The 26,599-nt window shown below is 39.3% G+C and overlaps 1 protein-coding gene across 13 annotated transcripts in view; it reads left to right on the top strand.

Annotated features, from left to right (window-relative positions):
* The window catches only part of LOC105499370 (ARF like GTPase 15), a 437,434-nt gene that overhangs the window by 123,208 nt on the left and 287,627 nt on the right, over positions 1-26,599 (top strand). For all 13 annotated transcript variants that reach the window (XM_011771920.3, XM_011771916.3, XM_024786935.2 and 10 more), the window contains one exon: positions 16,679-16,823. In XM_011771920.3, the coding sequence (XP_011770222.1) occupies positions 16,679-16,823 (145 nt within the window). The remainder of the gene's footprint in view (positions 1-16,678; positions 16,824-26,599) is intronic.

Below are 26,599 nucleotides of genomic sequence, written 5' to 3' on the forward strand. Positions count from 1 at the left end.
TAGCTAGGCCCTTTTCACCCTTCTGTCTTCTGCCATGTGAAGATGTAGCAGAAGGCCCTCACTAGACACAAACTGCCAGTGCTTTGATCTTGGACTTCCCAGCCTCCAGAACTGTGAGAAAATAAGCTTCTGTTCTTTGTAAATTACGTATTTTGTTATGGCAACAGGAACAGACCAAGATAGTGGCCATCCTAATGGATGTGTTAATAAATGATATCTCACCATAATTTTTTTTTTTTTTTTGAGACAACGTCTTACTCTGTCACCCAGACTGGAGTGCAGTGGGGTGATCTTGGCTCGCTGCAACCTCCTCCTCCTGGGTTCAAGCAATTCTCCTGCCTCAGCCTCCTGAGTAGCTGGGATTACAGGTGTGCACCACCACGCCTGGCTAATTTTTTTGTATCTTTAGTAGAAATGGGGTTTCACCGTGTTGGTCAGGCTGTTCTCAAACTCCTGACCTCAAGTGATCCACCTGCCTTGCCTCCCAAAGTGCTGGAATTACAGGTGTGAGCCACCACACCTGGCCCTCACTGTAGTTTTGATTTGCATTTTCCTGATGATTAGTGATATTGAACATCTTTTCATATACTTAATTAGCCTTTTGTATGTCTTCTTTGGAGGAATGTCTTTTCAAATTCTTTGTCCATTTTTGAAAAGAGGTTTTTTTTTTTTTATTGTTCAGTGTTAGGTGTTCTCTACATATTCTGGACATTGATCTCTTATTACAGATATGATTTACAAATATTTTTTCCCATTCTATGGACTGCCTTTTTACACTATTGACATTTTCTTTTGTTGTACCAAATGTTTTAGTTTTGATAAAGTCCAGTTTGCCTATTGTTTCTTTTTTCATCTGTGTCTGTGGTATCATGTCCAACAAATTATTGCCAAATTCAGTCATGAAGCATTTGCCCTATGTTTTTTCTAAGAAAAAACTTTCTATGTTTCTATGTTTTTTATACTTTTAGGTCTTACATTTAGTGCTTTTATTCATTTGGAGTTAACTTTTGTATATGGCATTAGGTAAGGGTCCAACTTTATTCTTTTGCATGTGCATATCCAGTTTTCCTAGCACCATTTGTTGAAAAGACCATTCTTTCCCATTGAATGGTCTTGTCACCCTTGCCCAAAATCATTTGACCATACATGCAAAGGTTTATTTTGGGGATCTCTATTCTATTTCATTGGTCTATATGTCTGCGTTTATGCTAATAACATGCTCTTTTTGTTACCGTATGTTTGTTTTGAAATCTGGATGTGTGAGTCTAGCTCCAGTTTTGTTCTTTGTTTTCAAGATTGTTTTGTCATTTGTGATTCCATATGAATTTAGGATGGGTTTTTCTATTCCCATAAAAAATTATTTGGATTTTGCTAGGATTGCATTGAATCCCTTTGGTTAGTGTTGACAGATTAACATTATTGTGTTTTGTCTGTGAACATAGGATGTATTTCCGTTTATTTGTATCTTTTTAAATTTCTTTCAGCAATGTTTTGTGGCTTTTATTGTACAAGCTTTTCACCTTCTTGGTTAAGTTAGTTCTTAAATGTCTTATTCTTTTACATGCTATTATAAATGGAATTATTTTCATAATTTCCTTTTCAGGTTGTTAATTATCAGTGTACAGATATGCAACTGACTTTTGGACGTTGACTTTGCCAGTGATATGAACCTATACGTAGAAAACCTTAAAGATTGCACAAAAAAATGGCTAGCTTGAGACATAACCCTTAGGCAAAGAGAAGTTTGCAATTTGTCAGAAATTTAAAATTAATAGGATTAAAAAGAGAGCTGTGGGGTCCTTGTTATGTATTTGCTTTGGAAGCCCTCTAAGAAAATTTCAGGGCAATTGTTTATTCTCACCCTACCGGAATGCCCCCAGATTATGTGACGATGAGGTCTTATTTTAGTATGTGCAGAATTTGTTAAGACTGACATTCTTTGTTTAAGATTTTTACATATCAGAGAATTCTTGCATTTTTCTGGTGATGTCTTATTCCGCTTGTGTAGGTACCAAGTGAGCCCTGATCCTCTCAGATACATTTTATGTACTCTGTTGGTGATGAATATTTTATCTCTGGCAAATATTGTCTCTAATTTGTCCATGAATAATTCCCTTGAGGACCTTGGTATCCAATATTATTGTAATTATAAAATCAATGTTAACACTAAAGTCAAAGAGTCACGAGCATGCCCTTTCTTGCTTATGAAGAGCCATGGGGAGATAAGCAGTCTGTTCAGGATGGAGTCATAATTCCTTGTATAGAATATCATAAATTATTTCCACAGATTCACCAAGCAAATGAGGCCTAATGTCCTTTTCTATAAAACACAAACCTTTACCTAATCCTTTACCTCCCACTCCCATTCCCCAACTGCTTTTTCTTAACATGATAGTTTACTGTGAACTTTCAGGGTTTTTTTCCTTTTGGGAAAGCTGAGTTTGTTAGCCAAGGACCTTTAGTTATTTATTGCTAACCATAAATATGATTGCTCTATTTTTTGTTGCATGTTCCAGATGAGTAGTTTTTTTGTTCTTGTTGTAACAGTTGCTTTACAATTATGGTGTGATTTGCAAATTGGAAAAGGGAGACTTGAAGGATTGTACCTTACTTAGACAAACGTGTTGAAAACCGGAATGGTTTTATTTTAAAAAGAAAGAAATAAAAGAATGGCTAGTCACACATCCTTAAGGAGTTTATATCTATCTACACTGCTAGTGACAAACAATAACTCAGACTGTCCCACTGAGTTTTTGTGTTTAATTAACAAAAGCTAGGTGCTACACATGGCTTCAAGTATGTCCTGTCCCATTTTCTCCCATATAAGATATTGAAGGTGAAAGGAAAGCAAAAATATGCAAGTATGAACTTAAGAACTGCCAGGCATTTGCCTCCTGTACATTCACAGCCAGCCTCATCTTCTTACATGTAATAATTTATCAGTAGGAAAATATAAAGGGAGAAGGGAGTACATGTAGAATAGGAGAGCTGAGTATTAAATAACAAGTGGGACTCTGAGAGGGCAAAATGTGTTTGCTCAGGAAAATTCACTCCAGGTTTTCTACCAGCCCTCATCCTGTCCCCTGCCTTGGTTCAGACTGACTCTTAGCCATTCCCAAGACTCTGGCACATTCTGTCAGAATCAGTCTGTGGAATTGGAAGATGAATAAATATGTTCTGTTTTATGTCCTTCAGTTGTAGTATTAGATAAGTTCTGCTGTCTGTTGGGCCAGTGGACCAAATGTATAGTTGATACTGGTTTTGGCTGCCCTGCTTTGGACAAAATCCCACAAGAACTTGGAATCAGGGTTCCCTCCTTCCATTGCTGATGGTAGGGGGCAGCAGTTTTTTCCTCAACAACTTGGTAGCCAGGGCCCCAGCATGAGACCCAGCAAGGCTTGGCTGGTTAGATACTCCAGCTCAGTGGCACACCGCACGGGGTTGGAGCCTTCTCATGTCATTCTGGTGGCTGCAGTGGAGTTTGGTGCAGGGTGGCAAGCAGTTAGCATAAGTGGCAACTCCTAAACTTACAATAATGTTACCTTGGGATGCCTTGGTTCTTGCCGTTCTTTAGCCTTCTCATCAATTCTGTGAATTATCAGTATACTTCCAATGAATTACTTTTCTGTTATTTGCAATCTGAACCCTGTTTTGTACAAAAGGAAAATGAGGATATCTCTTTTTAAGAAACACTTGGGATGTTCAAGTATCATATTTTCCTGGTAGTTTGAGAACTCCTTTGATAGAGTGAGTGCTTTGTTTGACAAAAAAATAAAAAATAAAAAATAAAAGTCAATGCTACTGAGACTATTCTAGTAAAGCTCTAGTTAAATGTATAAGGCCCATGGAGCCTGTCTAATATCTTCATGAATCTGTATATGGTACTTGTATAATCTATATAATTCGGGCTATAAATTCAAGAAACATAATTTAAGGCATTTGTGCCCATGCTAATTTCAGGGAATAATATAAAGCAAATACTAAAAGCATTAGTAATGTAAATTAAGTCCACATGCTACATTTAATCTTGAAGGGAAACTTTTTTTTTGGTATTTCATTTTCAATAAGTGATTTGTGGGTGCTGAAAGAGATCAGTTGACATCTAATAGGTGACCCCACATAGATCTGCCTTTATCTATGTGTTCAGCTTTTGCTCGTGAAGTTTGACAGTAGTCAGAAAGTACCTCTTTAATAAAGCACACCTTTAAATAACTCTCACAGATTCATTCCAGCTTTTCAAGTGAGAAGATGACTTGAACTCCCACTGCTGCCAGCTCAGCTGTGGATCTGAAATATCCAGCTGTGCCCTCTCTGCCTCTCTCATCACCAATAACAGACTTTGCAATCAGAACCTGTCTGGCACGTGTGCTGATGTGTGAGGCGAGATAGCATTTCGCTCACTGTATTGGCTTCTCCGCGCTAGACCATAGTAAACATTTGTCCTTGTCAGCAGTTAAAGCAATGTGACTTGAAGATGTACAGGGATTATGGACACTTCTGCTCTATTATGCTTTTGTCTAGGTCTACATAGAAATTTATATTCAAAGAGAGTTGATTTAACTGGTAGGATAGACCAGTAATCCTTGAAAGTGTGTTTTTAGGGGTTTTCACCTTTAGAGGAAGAAAAAAATCCAATGATTGTCCCACTATATGTCATACTATGACCTTTTAATTGTTGTTATTATTGCAAACCAAAAGGGCTACCTGTATGTCATTAGCCACCATTAGGATATGGCATATCATATCAGATCTTTGACCAAATTGATGTTAAAATAAGCCCAAATCCTGAATCATCTTTAATTATCTACTGTGAGAAGAATTCCCTAATGTGTGGTCATAAAAATAAGTTTTCTTTGGGAAAACACTATTGTAAGTGAAAAATCTAATATTAGCACTCATGATGATAATAATACCTCTTGATTATTGAGTACTGTGCTGAGCATTTTGTATACAGTACCTTATTTGCTACTCCCAGCAATCCTGTGAGATGATCCCTATTTTCTAGATTAGCTGTCAGTGAAGTAACTTGTCCTAATTGCCATAGGGTTTGATTTCAGGCTTGTCTAACTATGCTTTTAATCATAGCCACGTACATCACTGAGGAGCACATCCGGCCACATGGCTTGGTCAGATACTCATGGTCCAAAGTTGAATTAAAAGTAGTGCCTGCATTCAAGTGCTCTAAGTCCAGCAGGGGAAGATGGATGGCAAATCAACTGTACTTGACAGAATGATAAGTGTTATGACAGTGAAATAGAAAAGGTACTCAGGGAGTTTGGAGAAGGTCATCTAAATCAGTCTGAGGGTCACAGAAGTTGTCTTGCAAGAAATAATCATTGAGCTGAATTTTGAAGGATAACTAAGAGCTAGCCAGAGGAAAATACTGAGGAAGGATGTGTAAGCAGAGGGTCAGCCCCTTTGCTGACATAGAGCAGGAAAGAGAATGGATCAGAAACTGCATGGAGGTGCATATGATTGCCTTGAGGGCCATGTGTATGGTGGGAAAAATAATGATTAATATTATTATCAATTAAGTGTTGTGTGTCAAACCATGTTTTAGCTGTTATAGACATTATTTCACGTGGTCCGCATAATAACTATTGGACACCAGAAAGGAAGGCAAAGGTCAGATCATAAAACTCCTTGTCTGCCTGGATAAGGAGTCTGTACTTTATCCCAACAGCTGTGGGTGGCTATAGAAAAGTTTTAAGTCAGGGGAAAAACATAGTATTCTGGAGACTGAATTGAAGTAGGATAAGACCTGAGCTAATGACACCAGTTAGGAGAAAAGATAGTGTGGTTATCCAAAGGACTGTGGTGATGTCCTGAACAAAGAAAGGCACTGGGGTCCAGGAGGAACGGGGAAATAGTAGAGGCAAAGTTGGACAGATCCATAGGAACTGGTGACTAGTAGAATATGTGGGACTGAGCTCCATCTTTATGGAGCCTAAAAGATTGTTAAGTGAAGAATAGAATAGGATTTCCACTTTTAGAGATTACAAGAAAAATGATTTTAATTTGTTTTCCTTTTTTTTTTTTTTTTTTTTTTGTTATAAGCCTTTCTAGCTTCAGTTCCAAAAGCACAAAGAATGGAAAGAATCTACTTTATTGAGATCTTTCCTCCTAGGGATTTTTGTGGTGATATTTAAATCCATTTGAGGGTCTACTTATGGAACCTAGCGCTCTCTCTCTCTCTCTTTTTTTTTTTTTTTTAAGACATTGTTACTGTTGCCTAGGCTGGAGTGCAGTGGCACAATCATAGCTCCCTGCAGCCTTGAACTCCTGGGCTCAAGCAATCCTCCTGCCTCACCCTCCCCAGGATCTGGGACTACAGGTGCACACCATCACGCTTGGCTAATTTTAAAATTTTTCTTTTGAAGAGATGGAGTCTCGCTATGTTGATCAGGATGGTTTCAAACTCCTGGCCTCAAGTGATCATCCTCCCTTGACCTCCCAAAGTGCTGGGATTACCAGCATGAGCCACTGTGCCTGGCCACCTAGCTCCTTTTAAATGTTTTCATGTCCTGACCCTTCTCAAGTGTATAAAATATAGAAAATGCCCTTGGTAAGGAATGTTAAAAGTGTTTGTGTATTTTTATGCCCTACTTCCTGTTTAGAAATGTTCTGTTCAGGTAATCACCAGTGTTTTCTTTGGGAAAACACTATTGTAAGTGAAAAATCTAATATTAGCACTCATGATGATAATAATACCTCTTGATTATTGAGTACTGTGCTGAGCATTTTGTATACAGTACCTTATTTGCTACTCCCAGCAATCCTGTGAGATGATCCCTATTTTCTAGATTAGCTGTCAGTGAAGTAAAAAAAGAGATTTGCTGTAAAATGCATTAGTTTCTCATTCACTTTCCTTTAAATTGTATTACTTTGCTCTTTAGGAAAAAGTAGTACATGGTCTGAAACTGACCTAGGTGAGGCCCTGATTTGGAGATGTTTGTGAATGTGGCATATAAAGCTTAGGTCTCGTTACAGACATTCACGCCTGGGTATTTTATTGCTGGTTTTATTGCTTAATTCTGTTATTATACAAATTGATTTTTTCCCATCAAGCCATTACAATATGAGAATTAGATTTTTTTTAAAAAAGAAACATTTATTTTTTTACTTAGTTTCCTTTCCTAGTAAAAGAAAAAAATCCTATTCCTATGATCTATTTCCAGTGTGAGAAGATGTGAAATTATGCATAGCTGGGAATTATATGAGAATCTTGAATTCATTTCTTTAAATCTAATCATCAGATACATGCCCTAACTTTTAAAACCTCCCTTTTGGTTCATCTTGAATTCCACATACCGAGACTCTTGAAAGCCACTGATCGGGATGACTGATGCAGACTGGGAGCCACGTGGGCCCCGGGTCTGGTTCAGCGCAGCGGCACTCTCTTCCATTCAAAGTCTCAGATGTCTGCCCCTCTGCAAAGCCGTGAGGCCAATGTCTATAGCTGCTAAGCATGAAATCCCCTGCTTCTGTTTGTTTCTTTTGTTGCCACGAGTTAATAGGGACAGAGACAGGAGACAGCCCAGAACAAAGCAGAAATAATGGAGTATTTCACCCCAAAAAGGAATGTGGATTGAGAAATACAAAGGGTAAGGCAAAGACAGACTTAGTGTCCTGAGGCAGTGTGATGTATTGGCCAGAAGCCTCAGCCCTGGGACAATTCCAGTCCAAAGCCTTCATCTGTGTGCTCCCAGCAGCCCACATGGCTGAAAGGTTTGACCCACCTTCTGTAAAAACAATTTGTTGTTTTTTTTCCCACTAGGGTCTTAAAGGATGACAGGATTTCCACCTCAAAACATAGGTTGCTCTTGGAACATGGAGAAGTCTTCCGTCTGGCAGCCAGGGACCTCTTCACAGCACTCCCTTGCCCTGTTTATTATTTCTCTTGCTATAGATGCCATTTTGAACTTGTTTGCAAGAACCAGTAGTCACCCTAAGACATCGAAGCATATTTGATTTTTGTTTCTCTTCTTACAACTAGAAAGATAGGATTAGCTGAGAGATTGCATGCTCATTATAGACCTTCTCCTTCACGTGCCTTTCTGCACAACCTAGTTTATTCATATATTTTCTCCTATACTCTCCTCCAACATATTTTATTTAGTATTTGCTTATTTATTTTACTTTATTGAGATATAATTTATATACACATATATTTTAAGGTATAACTTATATATGCATATAATTTGAGGCTGTTTCAAAAGAGATTTTTTCCTTACTGCTATGCTTAGGATTGGAAATCTCTGCAGCTCACATGGGCTTCTCTTTTTTTTCTTTTTTCTTTTTTCTCAAGACAGTCTCGCTGTGTCGCCCAGGCTGGAGAGCAGTGGCATGATCTCATCTCACTACAACCTTAGTCCCCCAGGTTTAAGCAATTCTCCTGCCTCAGCCTCCTGAGTAGCTGGGACTACAGGCACATACCACCATGCCTGGCTAATTTTTGTATTTTTAGTAGAGACAGGGTCTCACCACATTGGTCAAGCTGGTCTCGAACTCCTGACCTCAAATGATCCACCTACCTTGGCCTCCCAAAGTGCAGGGATTACGGGCGTGAGCCACCGCACCTGACTGGCTTCTCTTAATACATAAGTTTTGTCCTTTCCAGAGGACAGAAAAGGGTTAAATGAAAGAAGCAAACAGTGTGAAAGAGAGAAGCCAGCAGGACTTTGGTACCCGCTTTTCTTCCATCCCAGTCAATCTCCTCTCCTCTTCCTCCCCTGCTCTCTAATTCAGCAGGGCAAGAACCTTAATGATGCTATTTCTCACCCAACTCCTCTAACTCCAAGAGAGCTGCAGGTCCCTTTTGCCTGGAATGAGAGATACTTTAGCCATAAACCTGCTGGTACAAGTAAAGAAGCAATACAAAGACTTGTATCTTCGACTTCCTTTGCCCGGTGTTTTTCTCTTCAGTTACACAGGCAAACTTACTTAAAGCACTCTTTCACCCCCTCAAAAGAACAGAACACCCCACTTTTGATGCTCTGATCCCTGACTTGAGGGCATGAACCAGGGCTCTGGAGTGGAATAACCCTGACTCAAACCCTAGCTCTGCCATGAACCCCAGCTCTGCCACTTAATAGCTCTCTGGTACATTTTCTTATCTCTGTGTTGCCCTCTATCTACACAGAATGGATCTAAAGTTTCCTTTGCGTGACATGCCCTTGGAAATTAGAGGCTTATCATTGCAGAAGTTTGGAAAACAGCTCAGGAGCCAGACTGCCAGGGTTTGAATCCTGTTCCACATAGGCAAGTTACTTAACTTCTTTGAGCCTCAGTTTCCTCCTCTTTAAATTGAAATCATATAGTACTTTTTAGGGAATGGATACATTAATACCCATAAGTCACTTATATCTGGTGTTCAATATGGTTTTATTTTTAATTTATGAGGACACCTGTCCCCAGTGTCTCCTACAGAGCTCAAGCAACTCTGACAAATCCTGTAACACATTTTGTAGCGTGTTGTATTTTGTATGGGGTTTACATTTTCAAAAGACAGAGCCATATCTGACAGTTACTGACCTGGAAAATATTTTGTTCTAAATCAAGTCATTTTAGATATTTAAGCACTTCTTAATGTTTTACTCATTGAACAATGCTTAGTGTTAGAAAACACGTCTAGAAATTGACTTATTTTTAGAAGCTTTTTTTTCTTCATTATGAGAGTTGGAGAAGGGTCAGAATGAATAGCTGCCTCTTTTTGGTTTGGAAGCCAACTATGTGAGAAATATATCCACTTAAAATTATGGGTGATTTTTCTCTTCCCTTTAGGTACCAACTCATGGATGTTTTGTTAATCTAACAAGTATTTATTGAGTGCAGTGCTTGGCCCCACCCGTGGGCCACATAGAAAAAGACCTGGTGAGCTGTCACAGGAGAGCTTGTGTTTCTGTCTGGCGAGACCAGTATTGAAATGAGAAGGAAACAGTGTGGGGCTTGGGTAGTGTGGCTGTGGGGAGGTCCCGAAGCCGACTGAAGAAAAGTTTCCAGCAACTATACAGAGCTTCAATCAAATTGAAATCATGCTCAGAATAAAATCATGTATTCATGATGAAAAACAGAGCATCAATTGAAACAAATGCCATGTCCCAAAGGGCTGGGAATTTAGCGAAACAGGATGGTAGGAAATACTGGCAATGCAGGGGCCAGTGCCAAAGTGGGAGGATTTTGAGCTGGATTCTCATCTAGGAACACATATTTGTAGGACAACTTTGCTGCTCTGTTTTGGTGCCTGGCCACCCCTTGGTAGCTGTAAAATTAAGCTTTTTGAACCTATAATAGGACCAAGAATGGATATGCCTTTGCGTCTATGTACATATTTCTATCAGCCAGTGAATCTTAGAAAAGAATACATGTGGCTAGTATTAACTGTAGTGCTAGTGTGTGTGCAGGACCAAGAAGTGGAAGAAAGGGTTATTTCTCTCTGAGAAAATTGAAGACTTCTCAGAGGAGGTGCCCTTTAAACAGAACTTTGAGTAGGAGTTTGCCAAGTAGGAAAATAGGGAGGAACTTTTATTCTGTGTGCACAGGAACAGGCTGGCATAGAAACGTTAAGTGCTCAGATCATATGAAGGAATAGTGGTGATTTGGAGGGTAGCTGGAGTCATTAAGGTAGAAATATAGAGGAAAATGAAATGTACAATTAAATGCTTAATTAGTGCTTTGCAATGTTGACATGAGGGGTTATTCATCAAGTACCAATTGTGTACAGTGCTCTGCTAGACCTACCAAATGTCTGGCACTGTTCGGGAAATAAATACCTTCTTTCTGTTCCCAACACAAATGGGGACATTTTAAGATCATCTTGCTGTCTTAGTGCTAGGTCATCAGACTGAAATGCCAGTCCTTATTTTACTCTAGTAATTTTATCATTTGCTTTCATTTCTTTCCAATATTTGTAGTCACCTTCCTTTTTAAGCACATATTTCTAAGGGGTTTGCCTCTGCTTTTAAGCTAATCTATTATTTTGGCTGTTGACTATATGATTGTATGATTTGTCCAAAGTCTACGATATAGTCACTTATTACTGGTGATTCTGGTCTTTGCCCTCTCTCAAGACCTAGGCACACCGTTTCTTCAAATACAGCACTAGAAGTTTGTGGGTACACAGAATGGGGAAACATCCTGTGTCCTGACATAATATGGTAGATACACTGGGTTCTTTTAAAAAAGACCGAGTCATGACTGTCCCCGTGTGAAAAGGCCTGTGAGCTGAAGCAGTCTAGGCAATGGAGACCATGACCTTGGTCGGTCCCCCAGAGGGTATACTTATATTCAGACTGGCTCTGTTCTCTATTTGCTGCTACCAGGGGATTGGGGACGGGTGGTGTGTGTTTAGTGTCTTGGGCTGAAATGGGATAGAATGGAGCATGTGGAGGCTGCTGTGGGCTATTGGAAGTACTACAGTCTGGGCTGTATATTGGGCGGCCAGGCCCTTGTCTAAGGAAGCTAACTGTCACCTAAGATACCTTGGGAAAATGAACATCGTGATGAGCAGTTATTTACCCATATAGTGCCTTTCTTAGTAGCATAATGTATTGCACCCAGGCCTCATAACATCCTCCTGAAGAAAGGAAGTAGCAGAGAGTGTTAAAACGTTACTGGTTAATCATGGGGAAACTGAAGCATGGATAGGTTTATGAGGCTTGAGCAGAGTTACACAATGCCTTAGTGTCTGGCCTGGGAATGAGGCCTGAGTTTGCCGCTTGCTGTCAGGGCTGCCGACAGCATTGTGTTTTGCATTGTATGACAGTGAAAAGGGCTTACTCTTAACAATGCAAGAGCTGCTGTAGGAGACACATACAATGAACTTTGGTACAGTATAGTCTAGAGGCCAAAATGAGTAATTTTAAGTAAATTGACTATAGGATCCAAAGCTTCATTAAGTTTTAAAACAAAAAACAAATGAAAACTCTTTACAGTTTTTAGGAACTGACTCAGAAAACATGACCATTCCTTCCCCATTGGAAGTAGCATACTCTTAAAAGTTTTATCTTGTTGCCTCAAAATCTGACACTATTCCTGTTACCCATAGGATGATTTATTCCGTCATTTCAAATACCTGTTGATTTCTAAGAGTCTGTGATTTATTTAGAAGATTTTGCCTTGTAATAACTATCAATCTAGATTTTAAGTTCCATAGCCTGTGGTTTTGTGGAGAGGCTTTTGTTTTATTCAGTTTTGGTTTGGGTTCTTATAGAACAACTGAAACTACAGAGCCTGGACTTTGAGAAAGAGCTTGGGGAGGTGCAGGGGGAGATGTCACGTTGGATGTCTTTATGTCATTCAGTTATATGATTGAAACCATGGGACTGGAGATGACATCACTGGTGAGAATATAAAAAGGGAAGAGAAGCCAGACTCAGTGGCTCACGCCTGTAATCTCAGCACTTTGGGAAGCTGAAGTGAGTGGATCGCCTGAGCTCAGGAGTTGGAGAGCAGCCTGAGCAACATGGTGAAACCCCATCTCTACAAATAAAAAAATTAGCTGGGTGCAGTGGTGCACACTTGTAATCCCAGCTACTCAGGAGGCTGAGGTGGGAGGATTGCTTGAGCCTGGGATTTGGAGATTGCAGTGACTGGAGATTGCTCCACTGCACTCCGTCCTGGCCGACAGAGAGAGATCGTTTTGAGAAAAAGAGAAGAGAAGGCTGGGCGTGGTGGCTCACGCCTGTAATCCCAGCACTTTAGGAGGCTGAGGTGGGTGGATCCCCTGAGGTCGGGAGTTTGAGACCAGCCTGGCCAACATGGTGAAACCCCGTCTCTACTAAAAATACAAAAATTAGCCAGGCGTCGTGGCGCATACCTGTAATCCCAGCTACTCAGGAAGCTGAGGCATGAGAATCAGTTGAACCCGGGAGGTGGAGGTTGCTGTGAGCTGAGATTGTGCCATTGCACTCCAGCCCAGGCACCGGTCAACAAGAGCAAAACTCCATCTGGAGAAAAGAAAAAAAGAGAAGAGAAAAGACAGTGGAGTAGAATATCACTGCTATCATTATGAAATCATCTTTTATGTCAGAAGTGCCTTAGGTGATCTAGAATAAACAGGTGAAATAGAATGGAGTTGGCTACAAAGTTTTTATACTCTGGATTTTAAAAAGAACATGAAGATGAAATTCTGGAGTGTTTGGCAAAAATATGAGTGATAATGTCATGAATAATTTAAGCAGGATGCTCTAGCAATCAGTTACATACAGTTTCATTCGATATTTTAAGATTTATGATAGTCAGGCCAGCCCTCCTCCAGGAGATAGTCCAGAGGAAGGAGCTGAGTGAGAATGAGGGCCTCTGGAGCAGGAATGGTATCTCTTCTCCTTGAACCCCAAACAAGACCAAAGCAGCCCAGTAAAAGAAACTGTGTGACTAGTTTTATTGTTTGTCCTAATTGAATGTGGAAGACCTTTTCGAAGTCTGAACAGCTGCTAGCCAGTGGCCATCTTTGAGGGAATAGATACATACATAAATAAACCTATCTCTGAGAAAAACTCTCATTCTGAGTCTGGGAGACAGACTTTATAAAAAAGCTTGTAAAAGTCAGACAGTATCAGCCAGCCTTCATATGAATCCACAACACGATGTGTTGGCGTCTAGAATGCTCTTAGTAGTTATGGTCATTAATCTTGTGGGAGAGGGTGTGCTGGAACTAAAGGAAGGTCAGAGAAGAACATCTCATAGGATGAAGACAGACTGAAATAAGTAGGACTCCTCAGGCTTGAAAAGACTGAGAGGAAATACAATTAACGTGAATAAACCCACGAAGAATATGGGTCATAGAATTGTTTACCAGAAGCAGGCAGAACCTCTTGAAAATGGAGGAAAAGTGAATCTAGGACAAAAAGAAGCTCTAATTTACCAAGAAAGTTGATCGTGTACACCAAAACCACTATTTAGGGAACTAGGCTAACTAATGGCATTGAAGTAAAGTGAAAAAGTCAAGGGTTTCTAATTTTGACATTATTTTCTTGAAGCGTGGAGGGCCCAGAGAGCATAGATCAAGCATCCTATTAGTCTCTATGTTTTCTTTTTTCTTTGCTTAGGTAAAATTTAAGTGTCGTTCATTCTTCATTCAACAATTATCTGCTGAGGGTAGATTCTATGCCATGTTCTCTGCTAGACACTGGGGGTACTGAGATGAAGGGGGACAGACATGGTTCTTACAGGCTGGTGACTAATAAGAAACTACAATTGTCTGTGTAATGAATTTACAAAAGCCCTGTGGAGCTTGATGTGAATTGCTAACACAATCTTAGGATTGGAGGAGACTGCCCTGAGGACCGGATGATTAAGTTGAAACCTAAAATTGATGAGGTGTTGGCTAAGTCCAGAATAGGGGAAAGAGGGAACCGCATATTAGATGCCTCAATTGAGGTAAGAGAGGGAATGGCTGGAGGATCTAGGGGAGTGAGGGCAATGAGGCTTGTGAGCTTGGCTGGAGCATATCATGGAGTGTGGGGTAGACCATGGTAAGGGTTTGGGCTGGAGAGCTGGGCAAAGTCACTGGGATGGCTTAAGCACGTATGGTCAGATTTTCTGTTTATAAGCAATCCAGTGGCTGCAGTGTGGAGAATAGGGGGCACAAGCGCAAATATACTGGACCTAGTGGGAGGATATTGATGTTGTCCAGGTGATGATGGCCTGGGCTGGACAGAAGTGGACAGATCCTAGAGCTACTTCAAAGGTCATATGAACTGGATTTGTTGATTAGATGTGAGAAATGAGGGAGAGAGATAATCAAGCTTCATTTACGAGAGTATGACAGCCAATTAGGATTCAGATTTTATCTAAGTGAGATGAATCAACAGACTTTTTTATAGGTCTCTTCTCTCATGATCTCCAGATGACCCAGAAGTGAGTAGATCTGCCTTCTTTCCTCCCTGTTTCCCCCTTTCCCTCTTTCTCTCATGAATCATTCAGGGTCTAAATGTTTTGGGCTCTATAAGCTGGCACATCGTTGGCCCTTATGGATAAGTAGAAAGATCAAAAGCTGCACAAATGATACCCTGTCTCCCAAATCCTCTTGCCTGCCTTCCTTTCCTTTCCTTTCCTTTCCTTTCCTTTCCTTTCCTTTCCTTTCCTTTCCTTTCCTTTCCTCTCCTCTCCTCTCCTCTCCTCTCCTCTCCTCTCCTCTCCTCTCCTCTCCTCCCCTCCCCTCCCCTCCCCTCCCCTCCCCTCCCCTCCCCTCCCCTCCCCTCCCCTCCCCTCCCCTCCCCTCCCCTCCCCTCCCCTCCCCTCCCCTCCCCTCTCCTCTCCTCTCCTCTCCTCTCCTCTCCTCTCCTCTCCTCTCCTTTCTTCTCCTTTCCTTTCCTTTCCTTCCTTTCCTTTCTTTCCTTTGTTTCTTTCCTTGCTTTCCTTGCTTTTTCTGAGATGGAGTCTCACTCTTGTTGCCCATGCTGGAGTGCAGTGGTGTGACCTTGGTTCACTGCAACCTCTGCCACCCAGATTCAAGTGATTCTCCTGCCTCAGTCCCCTGAGTAGCTGGGATTACAGGCGCCTGCCACCATGCTTGGCTAATTTTTTTTTTTTTTGTATTTTTAGTACAGACGCGGTTTCACCACATTGGCCAGACTGGTCCCAAAGTGCTGGTATTACAGGCGTGAGCCACCGTGCCTGGCCCAGATCCCCTTGTCTTTAACTCTTGCAGAGCAAACAGGTTTGTGCAGTGAGCAAACAGGTTTGTGCAGTGCACAAACTATTCTACAGTTCATAGTACCCTGGTTGGTTGACCTGAAACAGAATTTAACAAAGGCCAGAAAGGCAATGGTATATACAGAGACTGTATTTAATGACTTTAAAAATCTTTGTATTTTGAAATAATAGCAGTGGTAAGACCAGAATAAGGAATTTTCCTCTATTCTCTTCACTCAGCATCACTAGTCATTAACATTTTGCCATGTTGACTTTATCACTGTCCTCACCAGATAAAGATGGAGTTGGAGATTTAGAATTTTTCTGAGCCAGTTAATTTTGGACATCAAGACCCTTCACCTCTAAATACTTAGAGGTATTATAAATAATTAGAATATTTTCTCAGAACAATGATTTTTCTTACATAACCACAGTACATTGATTAAATTCAGGAAATTTAACCTTATACAGTACTCTTATCTAATATGCAGTCTATATTCAGTGTTCACTTATTGTCTCAATAATGTCATTTATGGCTTTTTTTTTTTTTTTCCTTCTTGATCTAGGATCCAGTCCAAGATGTACTGCATTTTTATTATGTCTTTTTAGTCTTCTTTAACGTGGAACAGTTCCTCAGTCTTTCTTTGACTTTTAAGAAGTTGGTATTTTGGAGGAGAACAGCCCAGTTGCCTTATGGAATACTCCTTAGATTGGCTTTATCTGGTTTCCTCATGCTTAGATTCAGATTGTGTGGTTTTGGCAGGAAAGCTGTGGGATGATGTCATGCTTTTTGCAGTGCACCTGCCATAGCAGGAAGGCAGCCATGAAGTAGAAAAACATTTCATAACTAAGGATATTAACTTTGATCACTTGGCTAGAGTGGTGTCTCTAGGTTTCACTGTTCTAAAGTTACCATTTTCTTCCTTATAGGTAATAGTGTTATTCAATTACTTTTTAATACTTAGTCAGTCATTGTAAATGTGACTAAGGTTTATTTCCACACTCTCATTTAAAGGAACATTTTCCCCCCTTCTTTTGGCAGTGTTTTAGAGCACTTTGCTGCAAGGGACCACCACCTGCACGACCAGAATATGACCTGGTTTGCATAGGCCTCACAGGCTCTGGCAAAACCAGTCTGTTGTCCAAACTCTGCAGTGAAAGCCCCGAGAACGTCGTGTCGACCACAGGTGGGTACTGTGCTGGGGTTCTGTCCCTTCTTCTTTCTCATCCCAAGATGTCCTGGTTTCCTGTGCAATTTATGTGGTTCCTCCCCTCCCTTCTACTTATAGTTTAATGCTTTAGTCAGTTTATTAATTTTAAACACTGTCTCTTTTTCAAAAAAGATTTGAAATGGATTTAATAGCATTAAACTGCTGTATCCTGCATCCCTCTAGCAGGTCATTTCAGTGGCACTAAATAAATGAAGCTTGGGAAAATATTAATACAAATGAATCCTGAAATCTGGAACTCTGATATATGACAAAATGGATTCATCTTGGGTCCGTGGAGTACTTTCCTTCCTTGAAGTGTCACTCCAGCCTATGTTTCTTGGCCACACACTCCCTGAACAGTAAACTGATGTAGTCTGAATTTTCTTCCCTCGTCATTTTTCACCTGGAGGAAAGTCAGTGCAAGAGATTATCCATCAGCCTTTCCCTATTGCTTCCTGATGGAGCCAAGCAAAGTCAGTCTAGGGCACTGGTTCTCAATCAGGGGAGATTATGCCTCTGAGGGGGACATTTTGGAGACATTTGTGGGCAGGGGTATTACTGGCTTCTGGTGGATAGAGGCCAGTGGTGCTACTAAACATCCTACAATGCACAGGGTAGCCCCCAAAGAAAAGAGTTATCAGGCCCAAAATGTTTTCGGTGTCAAGTTATTAGTGAGAAATCCTGGCTAGGGTTTTTTTTTTTTTTTTTTTTTTTCACTTTCCAAGTGTGTCCTCTTTCTCTTCTGACAATGAAGAAGGAAAGAAGAGTATAAGTTAGAGGAAATAATGGAAGAACAGTTGTAAGAGATGGAGAACAGAGCTGCTGTGCAGAGAGAGCTGATAAGGAAGGAGAAGGGTGAGACGTTGTCTGGAAAGTTGAAAAGATTGTGCATCAGCCAGCTTATTTTGAGCATCTACTATGTGCTAGGTTCAGTGTTAGACATGAGATAAACAATGATTTCAGCATTCCAGGAGTCTCAGTGTACTGGCTGCATGAACATTAAGTTCATATCCAGAAATCGACGGGGCATGGAAGGAAGGGGCATGACAGTGTTGCCTGGACCTGGGGAAGGGAAGGATGCATGATGTGGTTTGCTACGTTAGATGTGAAGTTGATAAGTAGGTCTGGTACAAGAAACAAGGTGAGGGGGTGGAAAAGAAAGAGGACTTAGGAGCAGAGGGGCAGAGTGAAGACAAGGAGTGTGAAACAGATTGGCAACCCCTAGAAACTGCATTTCTGTGTGGCTGCAGTGTATGTTTAATAGAGTGCCAGGAGACAAATTGTATTCAATGGTGGCTGACTCTTAGCAGACCTTTCATACTCTGCTCAGGAGTTTGGGCTTTTTTTGTAGATAGTGCAGAGACATCAGACTGTTTTAAGCAAGGAAACTACATGATCAGATGTCCATTTGAGAAGAATCAAACTGGCCATGATGTGGAGGCTAAATTGTGAGTAGTACAGTTAGAGGTGGAGTCAGAAGATTACTGAGATGGTGCGTCTGAGATGATGAAGGCCTTGGCTGAGGCAGTTACAGGGGGAGGAAGAGGAAGGAATAGGTAGGATACATATTTGAGGGCTAGAATTGACAAAGCCTAGTGCAGTTGAGTTCAGAGAGTGAGAGTGAGAAAGCCATGGCTGTCTCAATTCCTGGCTTAGGTGATGATTGGATGATGGAATTATTAATTAGGATTTCCTACAAAAAGTAGAAAGGATATTGTTGATCAAGAACCTTACTTCAGTTCAGGTCAGCCTTTGCCAGCAAGTAAGCTAGAAAAAAAGTGCAGGTTTTGAGAACTTTTCCGATTTTAGAATTGAGATGAGAAACTGTGGAGCTGTTAAAGGAATGAGACATCGCTTGGTTTTAGGATGAGGGAAAGAATAAGGGGATTGTAATGAGTAGAGAGATCCCAGAGAGGATTAGCAGAGCTCATGTATAGCCTCTTTGCAGGAAGCTGTTTCTGACTACCTTCTTTTCTCCTTGGACAGAACTGAGTACTCCTTCCTCTCCCCACTAGGCATTGTCTGTATTTCTCCCAGTTAGTGCCTGTAGCACTGCTTTGTGTACATGCCCATCTCCCCATCTTGGGTTAGAATCTCCTAAGGGCGGATAGAGCATTGTATGTGGTATTGTATACCCAGAGTCTGGCACAAGGTTTGAGCATGGATACAGATGTCTGTTAAATTAATAAGCAAATGAAAGTAAATTGAATCTATATAGTCCTCTGTCAGCCTTATAACAGCGCTTATATGACAGGTAGGAATCTTTTTCCATATTCTGTTTCTAAATTACCTGAAGATCAAAGGTATGATGACATGGCTATTGTTATACAGCTAGAGATAGGATGCCAGTTCAGGTGTTCACGTGAAGTTTAGTGGTATCCAAGGTTTAGGATTTCTGATGGAAGTATGTACTTTATTGGTTGTTTGTAAAACTGTGAATATCTTTTGACTAATGTGCAATGAAGTTATATAAACTTTATTAGCTTAATTCTTTTCAAGGAAAATAGCTTCTAAAATATGTGTAAGAGTAACGCAAAGTATGCTTTTCTTCACTTACCAGAGTTATCTTTCAGCACTATGGCTGGAGGAGCAGTTTCGAATTACAGTGTAAAAGATTGTCTGTATATAATTTTATTACTTGTAAGTTATGTTTTGTATTTGTTTTTATTACATTTTTTAATAATATGTTTTACCAGAATCATTGTGTGCTAGTTGATTTTCTGATTAATTAATTATTAGATTGGCTAATTTTTTGGATATCAAGCTTCTTTGAGTGGTCATTGTTCTGAACCTGGCATAATGCCTTTTTGGAGGCCTCCTTGGAGGAAGCTGCCATCAAGAAGTTTACACCCAGGTTAGGTAGATAAGTTGTGTATTGATAAAAACAGTTCACATATATTGCTTATTTAATATACGCCAGGCTCTGTGCTAAGACAGAATGTGATATATGGTATACTTAATGGTGTAAATATGAAAGTTAAAAGAGGAGAGTGATCATTTCTAATCTGAAGGGTCAAAAAAAGCTCATAGTTAAGGTTACATTTGAGTAGGGTCTCATATGATGGGTAAGATCTAAGCAGAGAGGAATGGGGTGAGGAGAGTTGGGGATAGAAAGCATAGGTGTATTCAGAGAAAGATTAGTGGTCTTATTGAGTTAAGGCATAGCATGCAGAGATTTAGGGTATGTTGGGATCTAAGGCCAGAGACTAGAGAAGCTGTTGGGGGAGACCCGTTAGATGTAGAGGTGATCCAGCAGGGACAATACTTGTGGGGATGTTACTGCTACTGTAAAAGTGACAGTTATGCTGGATATTCGAGAGGAAAGGAAGATAAAACAATCAAATATGAGTCAAGTTTATAGCTTTGTGTTTTGGTGAATTGTTAAAAAATAAAAAGTAGGGAGAACATGACAGAGAGTTTTAAGATAAAAATAATGAATTTAGTTTGGGGCATGCTAATTTTGAGGTTTGACAGGACATCCAGCAATGATCCAAATGCTAAAAGACAAGCAGACTAGAGAGATTTTGGAGATAGAGAGATTTGAGAGAGAACTCAGTCGTGGATTTGGATGAGATTGTCCAGGGGTAATGGGTAGAAAGCGGAAGAAAGGTGCTAAGCACCAATTATATTTTGTTAATTCATTCCACATTTCACTGAATGCCTGTTATGTGACTGACACTGATTTAAGGACTGAGGATATATCAGTTAACAAAATATACAAACAACCCTGCTGTTTGGAGCTTACATTACAGCATCTGCTTTTGATAAGGAATATAAGTCAGACAGTTCTATATAATATCCTTTAAGTCAAATATGGGCAAGAAATCAAAAGGACCAGTCAAATAAGGTAAACATAAGTCTAAAGTCTGAGAAAGGTCATTGGATGTGGTGACAATGTGCTAATTAATAACCAATGGTAGAAACAGCTTCATTGGAGTATTGAAGTGGAAACCAACCTGAGAAACGAGGGGATGAAGAGCAAGCAAAGGAATTGAAGGGTAGACCATGATTTTCACTCCTTAACTCTTTGGAATATAGACAGTTCTTTCAAGAAGGTGGACATAAAAAGAGAAAATAGTGCTAAGAGAATTTATTTCTATAAGAAAAGGTCTCACGAGCATGCTAGTAGTCAAGAGGTTTAGAGTGGTCATCAGGGGAAAAGGCGAGACTGAAGATGCTCAAGAGAGGGCAGTGAGCCCAAGAATGCGTGAGGACTTGTTGTTCTGGTAAGACGGAATAACTGGAACTGGTTTACTCTCCATCTAAAAGAAGAAGAAGAACAACAACAACCAGCTCATGAAATATACAAAACAACAATTTTCAAGCCAGTAAATACAGTTATCCTTGAGAGATGAGAAACAAATGAGATGTGCGCTGTGATTGTCCCAGCTTAATGCCTTGAGAGTTTCCAGGCTGTGGCACAGTTCCAGAGGGAACTGAGGTGGTGCTCAGTGAACTCCCTGCATTGAAGAGACGAAGCTGAGAGCAAGGGGAGACCAAGATGGCTAAGGTCCATAGAATCGAGTACTAGAGAAAAGAGTTGTAGAGAGAGAGAACACTAGAGATTTTCAGAGGGTCTCCTTGAGTATCCAGCAGAATATTCAATCCATGCATTTGAGGAAACTTCCCAAGGCCAGGGCAAGAACCATCTTAAAGGACTAGAGGAAACAGTGGTTGGTGTTCACACAGGGCTGAAAACTATGCCTGTAATCACCAGATGGACTGGAAAACTTATAACTCGCCAGGAACTGGGTAGAGTACTTGGCAAGGTCAGCCGTAAGTGGTGTTCTACTCTGGACTCACATGACAGATAATATTAGTAAGTCCCAAAACCTCAGATGGTTGTCTAGTAATGGTAATGCATCTCAGTACAAAGCTGTATAGGATTTAAAGAAAAAATATTCATCACTCAACAAGGTAAAATTCACAATGTGTGACAGTCAAAGATTATCAGGCATGGGAAGAGGCCAGAAATCATGATTCATAATGAGAATAATCATCGAATTGGAACTGACCCAGAACTGATATAAATATTAGAAGTAGCAAAGGGGGTCGTTAAAACTGTTGTTATCACTGCATTGTATATGTTCGTAGAGACAATCTGAGAGAGAAAAAAATGCAAAGAGCATCCAGTGAGCTGTGGGACAACTTTAAACCTAAGCTAGGGTAATTTGAGTCCATAAAGGTGAGTGGAAAGGGACAGAAAAATATTTGAAGAAATAATAGCTGAAATGTTGTCAAACATGGAGAAAACTCTACACCTACAGATGCAAGAAGCTCGTTGAACCCCAAACAAAAGGAACATGAGCAAGGCTGGGCACAGTGACTCATACTTGTAATTCCAATACTTTGGGAAGCTGAGGTGGAAGGATCACTTGAGGCCAGGAATTTGACACCAGCTTGGGCAACATAGTAAGACCCCCATCTCTACAAACAAATAAATAAATAAATTAGTTGCACATGTTGTTGTTCGCCTGTAGTCCCAGCTACTTGCGAGGCAGAAGTAGGAGGATTGCTTGAGCCCAGGAGTTTGAGGCTGCAATGAGCTGTGATCACACTGCTTTACTCCAGCCTGTGTGACAGAGAGAGAGACCCCATCTCTGGGGGGAAAAAAAGAGAGAGAGAAAGAAACATGAATATAACTATACCAAGGCACATCATAATAAAATTGTTCCAAATCAGTGATAAAGAATATGGATGTTTAATTTTATGTGTAATTGGCTAGGTCCCAGTGCCCAAATATGTAGTCAAACATTAGACTGGATGTTTCTATAAGGGTAGTTTGGGATGAAATTAATACTTAAATCTGCGGATTTTGACAGATTGTCCTCCATAATGTGGTTTGGCCTCATCCAGCTAGTTGAAGGCCTGAATAGAATAAAAGACTTGCCTCCCTGGAACAAGAGGGAATTCTTTAGTAAATGACCTTTGGACTTGAACTGCATATTGATTCTTTCCTGGATCTCCAGCCTGCAAACCCAAGCTTCAGATTTTGGATTTACAGCAACTGTAATTGTGTGAGCCAATTTCTTAAAGTATTTCTCTGTCTCTCTCTCTCTCTCTATGTATATATATGTGTATATATTATATATTATATATAGATAGATATAAATATATATCATATATGTCTATATATGATATATATTTATCTCTATAAATCTCTATTATAGAATATCTATATATATAAATATATCATATATAGATATAGAGATATAAATATATCATACATAAATATATATATCTGTATATGATATATATTTATATCTATACATGCACCTATATGTACATGTAAATATACATATAAACACACATCCTTTTGGTTTTTTTTTCCTCTTGAGAACAAAGTAGTACAAAGAAAATACCTTAAAAGCAGATAAAAGATGTTACATGAGTAAGAATAAAAAAAAGCTATAAGGAAAGTTTATACCACTAAATGGAAAAATGCAGGTAAGAAGACATTGGAGCAGCATCCAAAAGGGAAAAAACTGTCAACTAATATCCAGCAAAAGTCTCTTTTAAAAAGAAAGTAAAAATAAAGACTTTTTCAGATATACAAAATCTGAAGGAATTTATTGCTAGCAGATAAGCATTATAAGAAATGTTAAAGGAAGTCCTTGAGTCAGGGAAAAAATGATACCAGATGGAAATCTGGATCTATATAAAAGAATAAAGAGTGGCAGAAATGCAAATTATATGGATAATTATATAAGATTTACTTCTTATTATTTAAATATCTTTAAGTGGTATCTCTTTAAACAACGGTAATAACCACATATTATGGGGTGAACAACATGTAAAAGTAAAATGCCTGAGAAAAATAGCATAGAGGCCATGGGGACAAAGGTAAGTACAATATTGGAAGATTCTTATACTATATGTGAAGTTGTATACTAACACTTGAAGGTAGACTGATTAAAGATGTACTATATAAACCCCAAAGTAACCACTAAAATAGCAAAACAAAGAATGAGAACGAAAAAAGCAACAAATGAGATGAAATAGAAGTATTGAAAACAATCCAAAAGAAGGCAGAAAAATAAGAAAAGGGGAATAAGAATAGATGAAACAAATAGGAAACAAGTGGAAAGGTGATACAGTCAAATCTAAACATCAATAATAGTATTAAATATAAATGATCTAGACTCCTAATTAAGAGACAGAGATTGATATAATAGATTTTATTTTAAAAACCAGGCTGCAACCAAATATTGACTTTAAGAATCAAACTTTAAGTATAAAGACACAAATAGGGTAAATATAAAAAGGTGGAAAAAGATACATCATGCTAATACTAGTCAGAAAAAAGCTGGGGTAGCTGTGTTAATATTAGACAATGTAGATTTCAGAGCAATGAATGAGGCTGGGGATAAAGAAGTTCATGATGAAGGGATCATTTAATCAAGAGACTGTAATAGTATTATACATTTATGTACTTAACAGAGCTTAAAAATATGTGAAACAAAAAAAAGATAGAACTGCAGAAAGAAATGGACAAGGCCACAATTACAATCAGCAACTTCAATTTCTCTCAATAATTTATAGATCATGTGGGAAGAAAATCAGCCAGTACATAGTAGACTTCAACAACACTAACAGCTAACTTGACTTGATTAGCATTTTATAAAGTACTCCACCCAGCAACAGAAGACATTCTTTTCTTTTTTTTTTTTTTGGTTTTTTTTTTTTTTGAGATGGAGTCTCGCTCTGTCGCCCAGGCTGGAGTGCTGTGGCCGGATCTCAGCTCACTGCAAGCTCCGCCTCCCGGGTTCCCGCCATTCTCCTGCCTCAGCCTCCCGAGTAGCTGGGACTACAGGCGCCCGCCACCTCGCCCGGCTAGTTTTTTGTATTTTTTAGTAGAGACGGGGTTTCACCGTGTTAGCCAGGATGGTCTCGATCTCCTGACCTCGTGATCCACCCGTCTCGGCCTCCCAAAGTGCTGGGATTACAGGCTTGAGCCACCGCGCCCGGCCTAAGACATTCTTTTCAAGTACACATAGACTATTTGCCAAATGAGGCCATAACCTGGTTTATGAAAACAAGTCTAAATACGTTTAAGTGGCTTCAAGTTATGTCCAATATGTTCTCAGACCACAATAGAATTGCATTAAAAATCAATAACAAGAAGAAAAAAAATTCTCCAGTATTTGGAAACTCACTTACTTCTAAATGACCCATGAATCAAAGAAGGTATCAAAAGAGAAATTATAAAGGATTTTGCACTGAATGACAATGCAACATATTAGAATTTGTGGTGCCTATAAAATGGGACTTTAAGGAATGTTTATACCACTAAATGTCTGTTCAGAAAAGGGCCTCAAATCAATGACCTCAGCTGTCACCTTAGGGAACTAAAAGAAAAATGAATTAAACCCAAATAAGCAGAAGAAAATAAAGATCAAAGTGGAAATCAATGAAATAGAAGAGCCATAGAGAAAATTAGTAAAACCAAAAGCTGGTTCTTTGAGAAGGTCAGTAAAATTGATAAAACTCTAGCCAAACTGATCAGAAAAAATAAAAAAGACACAAGTAACCAATATCAGGAATAAGAAAGGTGACATCAATGTAGATTCTATAAATAGTAAGAGGTTAATAAGGGAATATCATGAGCAACCTTATGCCAATAAATCTGACAACTTAGAGAAAATGGACAATTTCCTTGAAGGACAAACCATCAAGTCTCACTCAAGAAGAAATAGAAAACCTGGATAGACCTATATCTGTTTAAGAAATTGATACCTTTTCTTTCTTTTTTTTTTTTTTTTTTAAGTCTAGTTGGTTTCACTAGTGAATCCTACCAAACATTTTAAGGGGGAAATAGTGCCAATTCTTTACAATCTCTTCCAGAAAATTGAAGAGGAGGGAAAAATGCCCCAACTCCTAAGATCAGCATGAAGCTGATACCAAAACCACACAAAGACATTGCAAAAAAAGAAAACTGCATACCAATAACCCTCATGGACACAGATACAAAAATTTTAAGCAAAATCTACCAAATCAAATTCAGCAATAATATTTTAATAGGATAATATGTCATGACCATGTGTCATTTATTCTAGGAATGCAGACTTGGTTGCACATTCAAAAATCAACTTAGTTCACAATATCAATAAACCAAAAGATGAAACTGATCCTGTGAAGATATGCAAAAAACAAAAACAAAAAAATCTCAGCATCAATTTTTGACAAAAACTCTTAACAAAGTAGGAATGGAAAGGAATTACCTCAACTGTTAAAGGGCATCTGTGAAAACCCTACAGCTGTTGTCACAGTTAATGGAGAAAGACTGAATTGTTTCCTGATCAGATCAGGAATAAGACATGGATATCTGTTCTCACCACATCTATTCAACATTGTGGTAGAGATTCTAGCCAGTAAATCAGGCAAGAAAAATAAATAAAATGGTTTCATTTTGGGAAAGAATAAATAAAAACTTACTTGCTGATGACATGATTGTTAAAGTAGAAAATTTAATTGAAACTACAACTCTTTGCTATAAACTGGAGATGGTTGATGTGAATTAGAACTGATGGTTTCAGAGATCTGAAAAACTGTCAGAAACTTAGAGGATAGCTTTGGCTATTAGTTTTAAGAATGTTGCCCATAAGAATAGAAGCAGATAGGGTGTGGTGGACAACTGTTAGCCAAATATTGACTTCATTCAGATAGATGAACAAACTCCCTGAAAATTGGTAGGTCGGAATGCAGAGGTCCACATATAAGTAAACGTCGTAACTCAGGTAGGATGTTATTAA

The sequence above is a fragment of the Macaca nemestrina genome, chromosome 6 (assembly GCF_043159975.1).
Source record: "Macaca nemestrina isolate mMacNem1 chromosome 6, mMacNem.hap1, whole genome shotgun sequence".
In the NCBI taxonomy this organism is placed as follows: domain Eukaryota; kingdom Metazoa; phylum Chordata; class Mammalia; order Primates; family Cercopithecidae; genus Macaca; species Macaca nemestrina.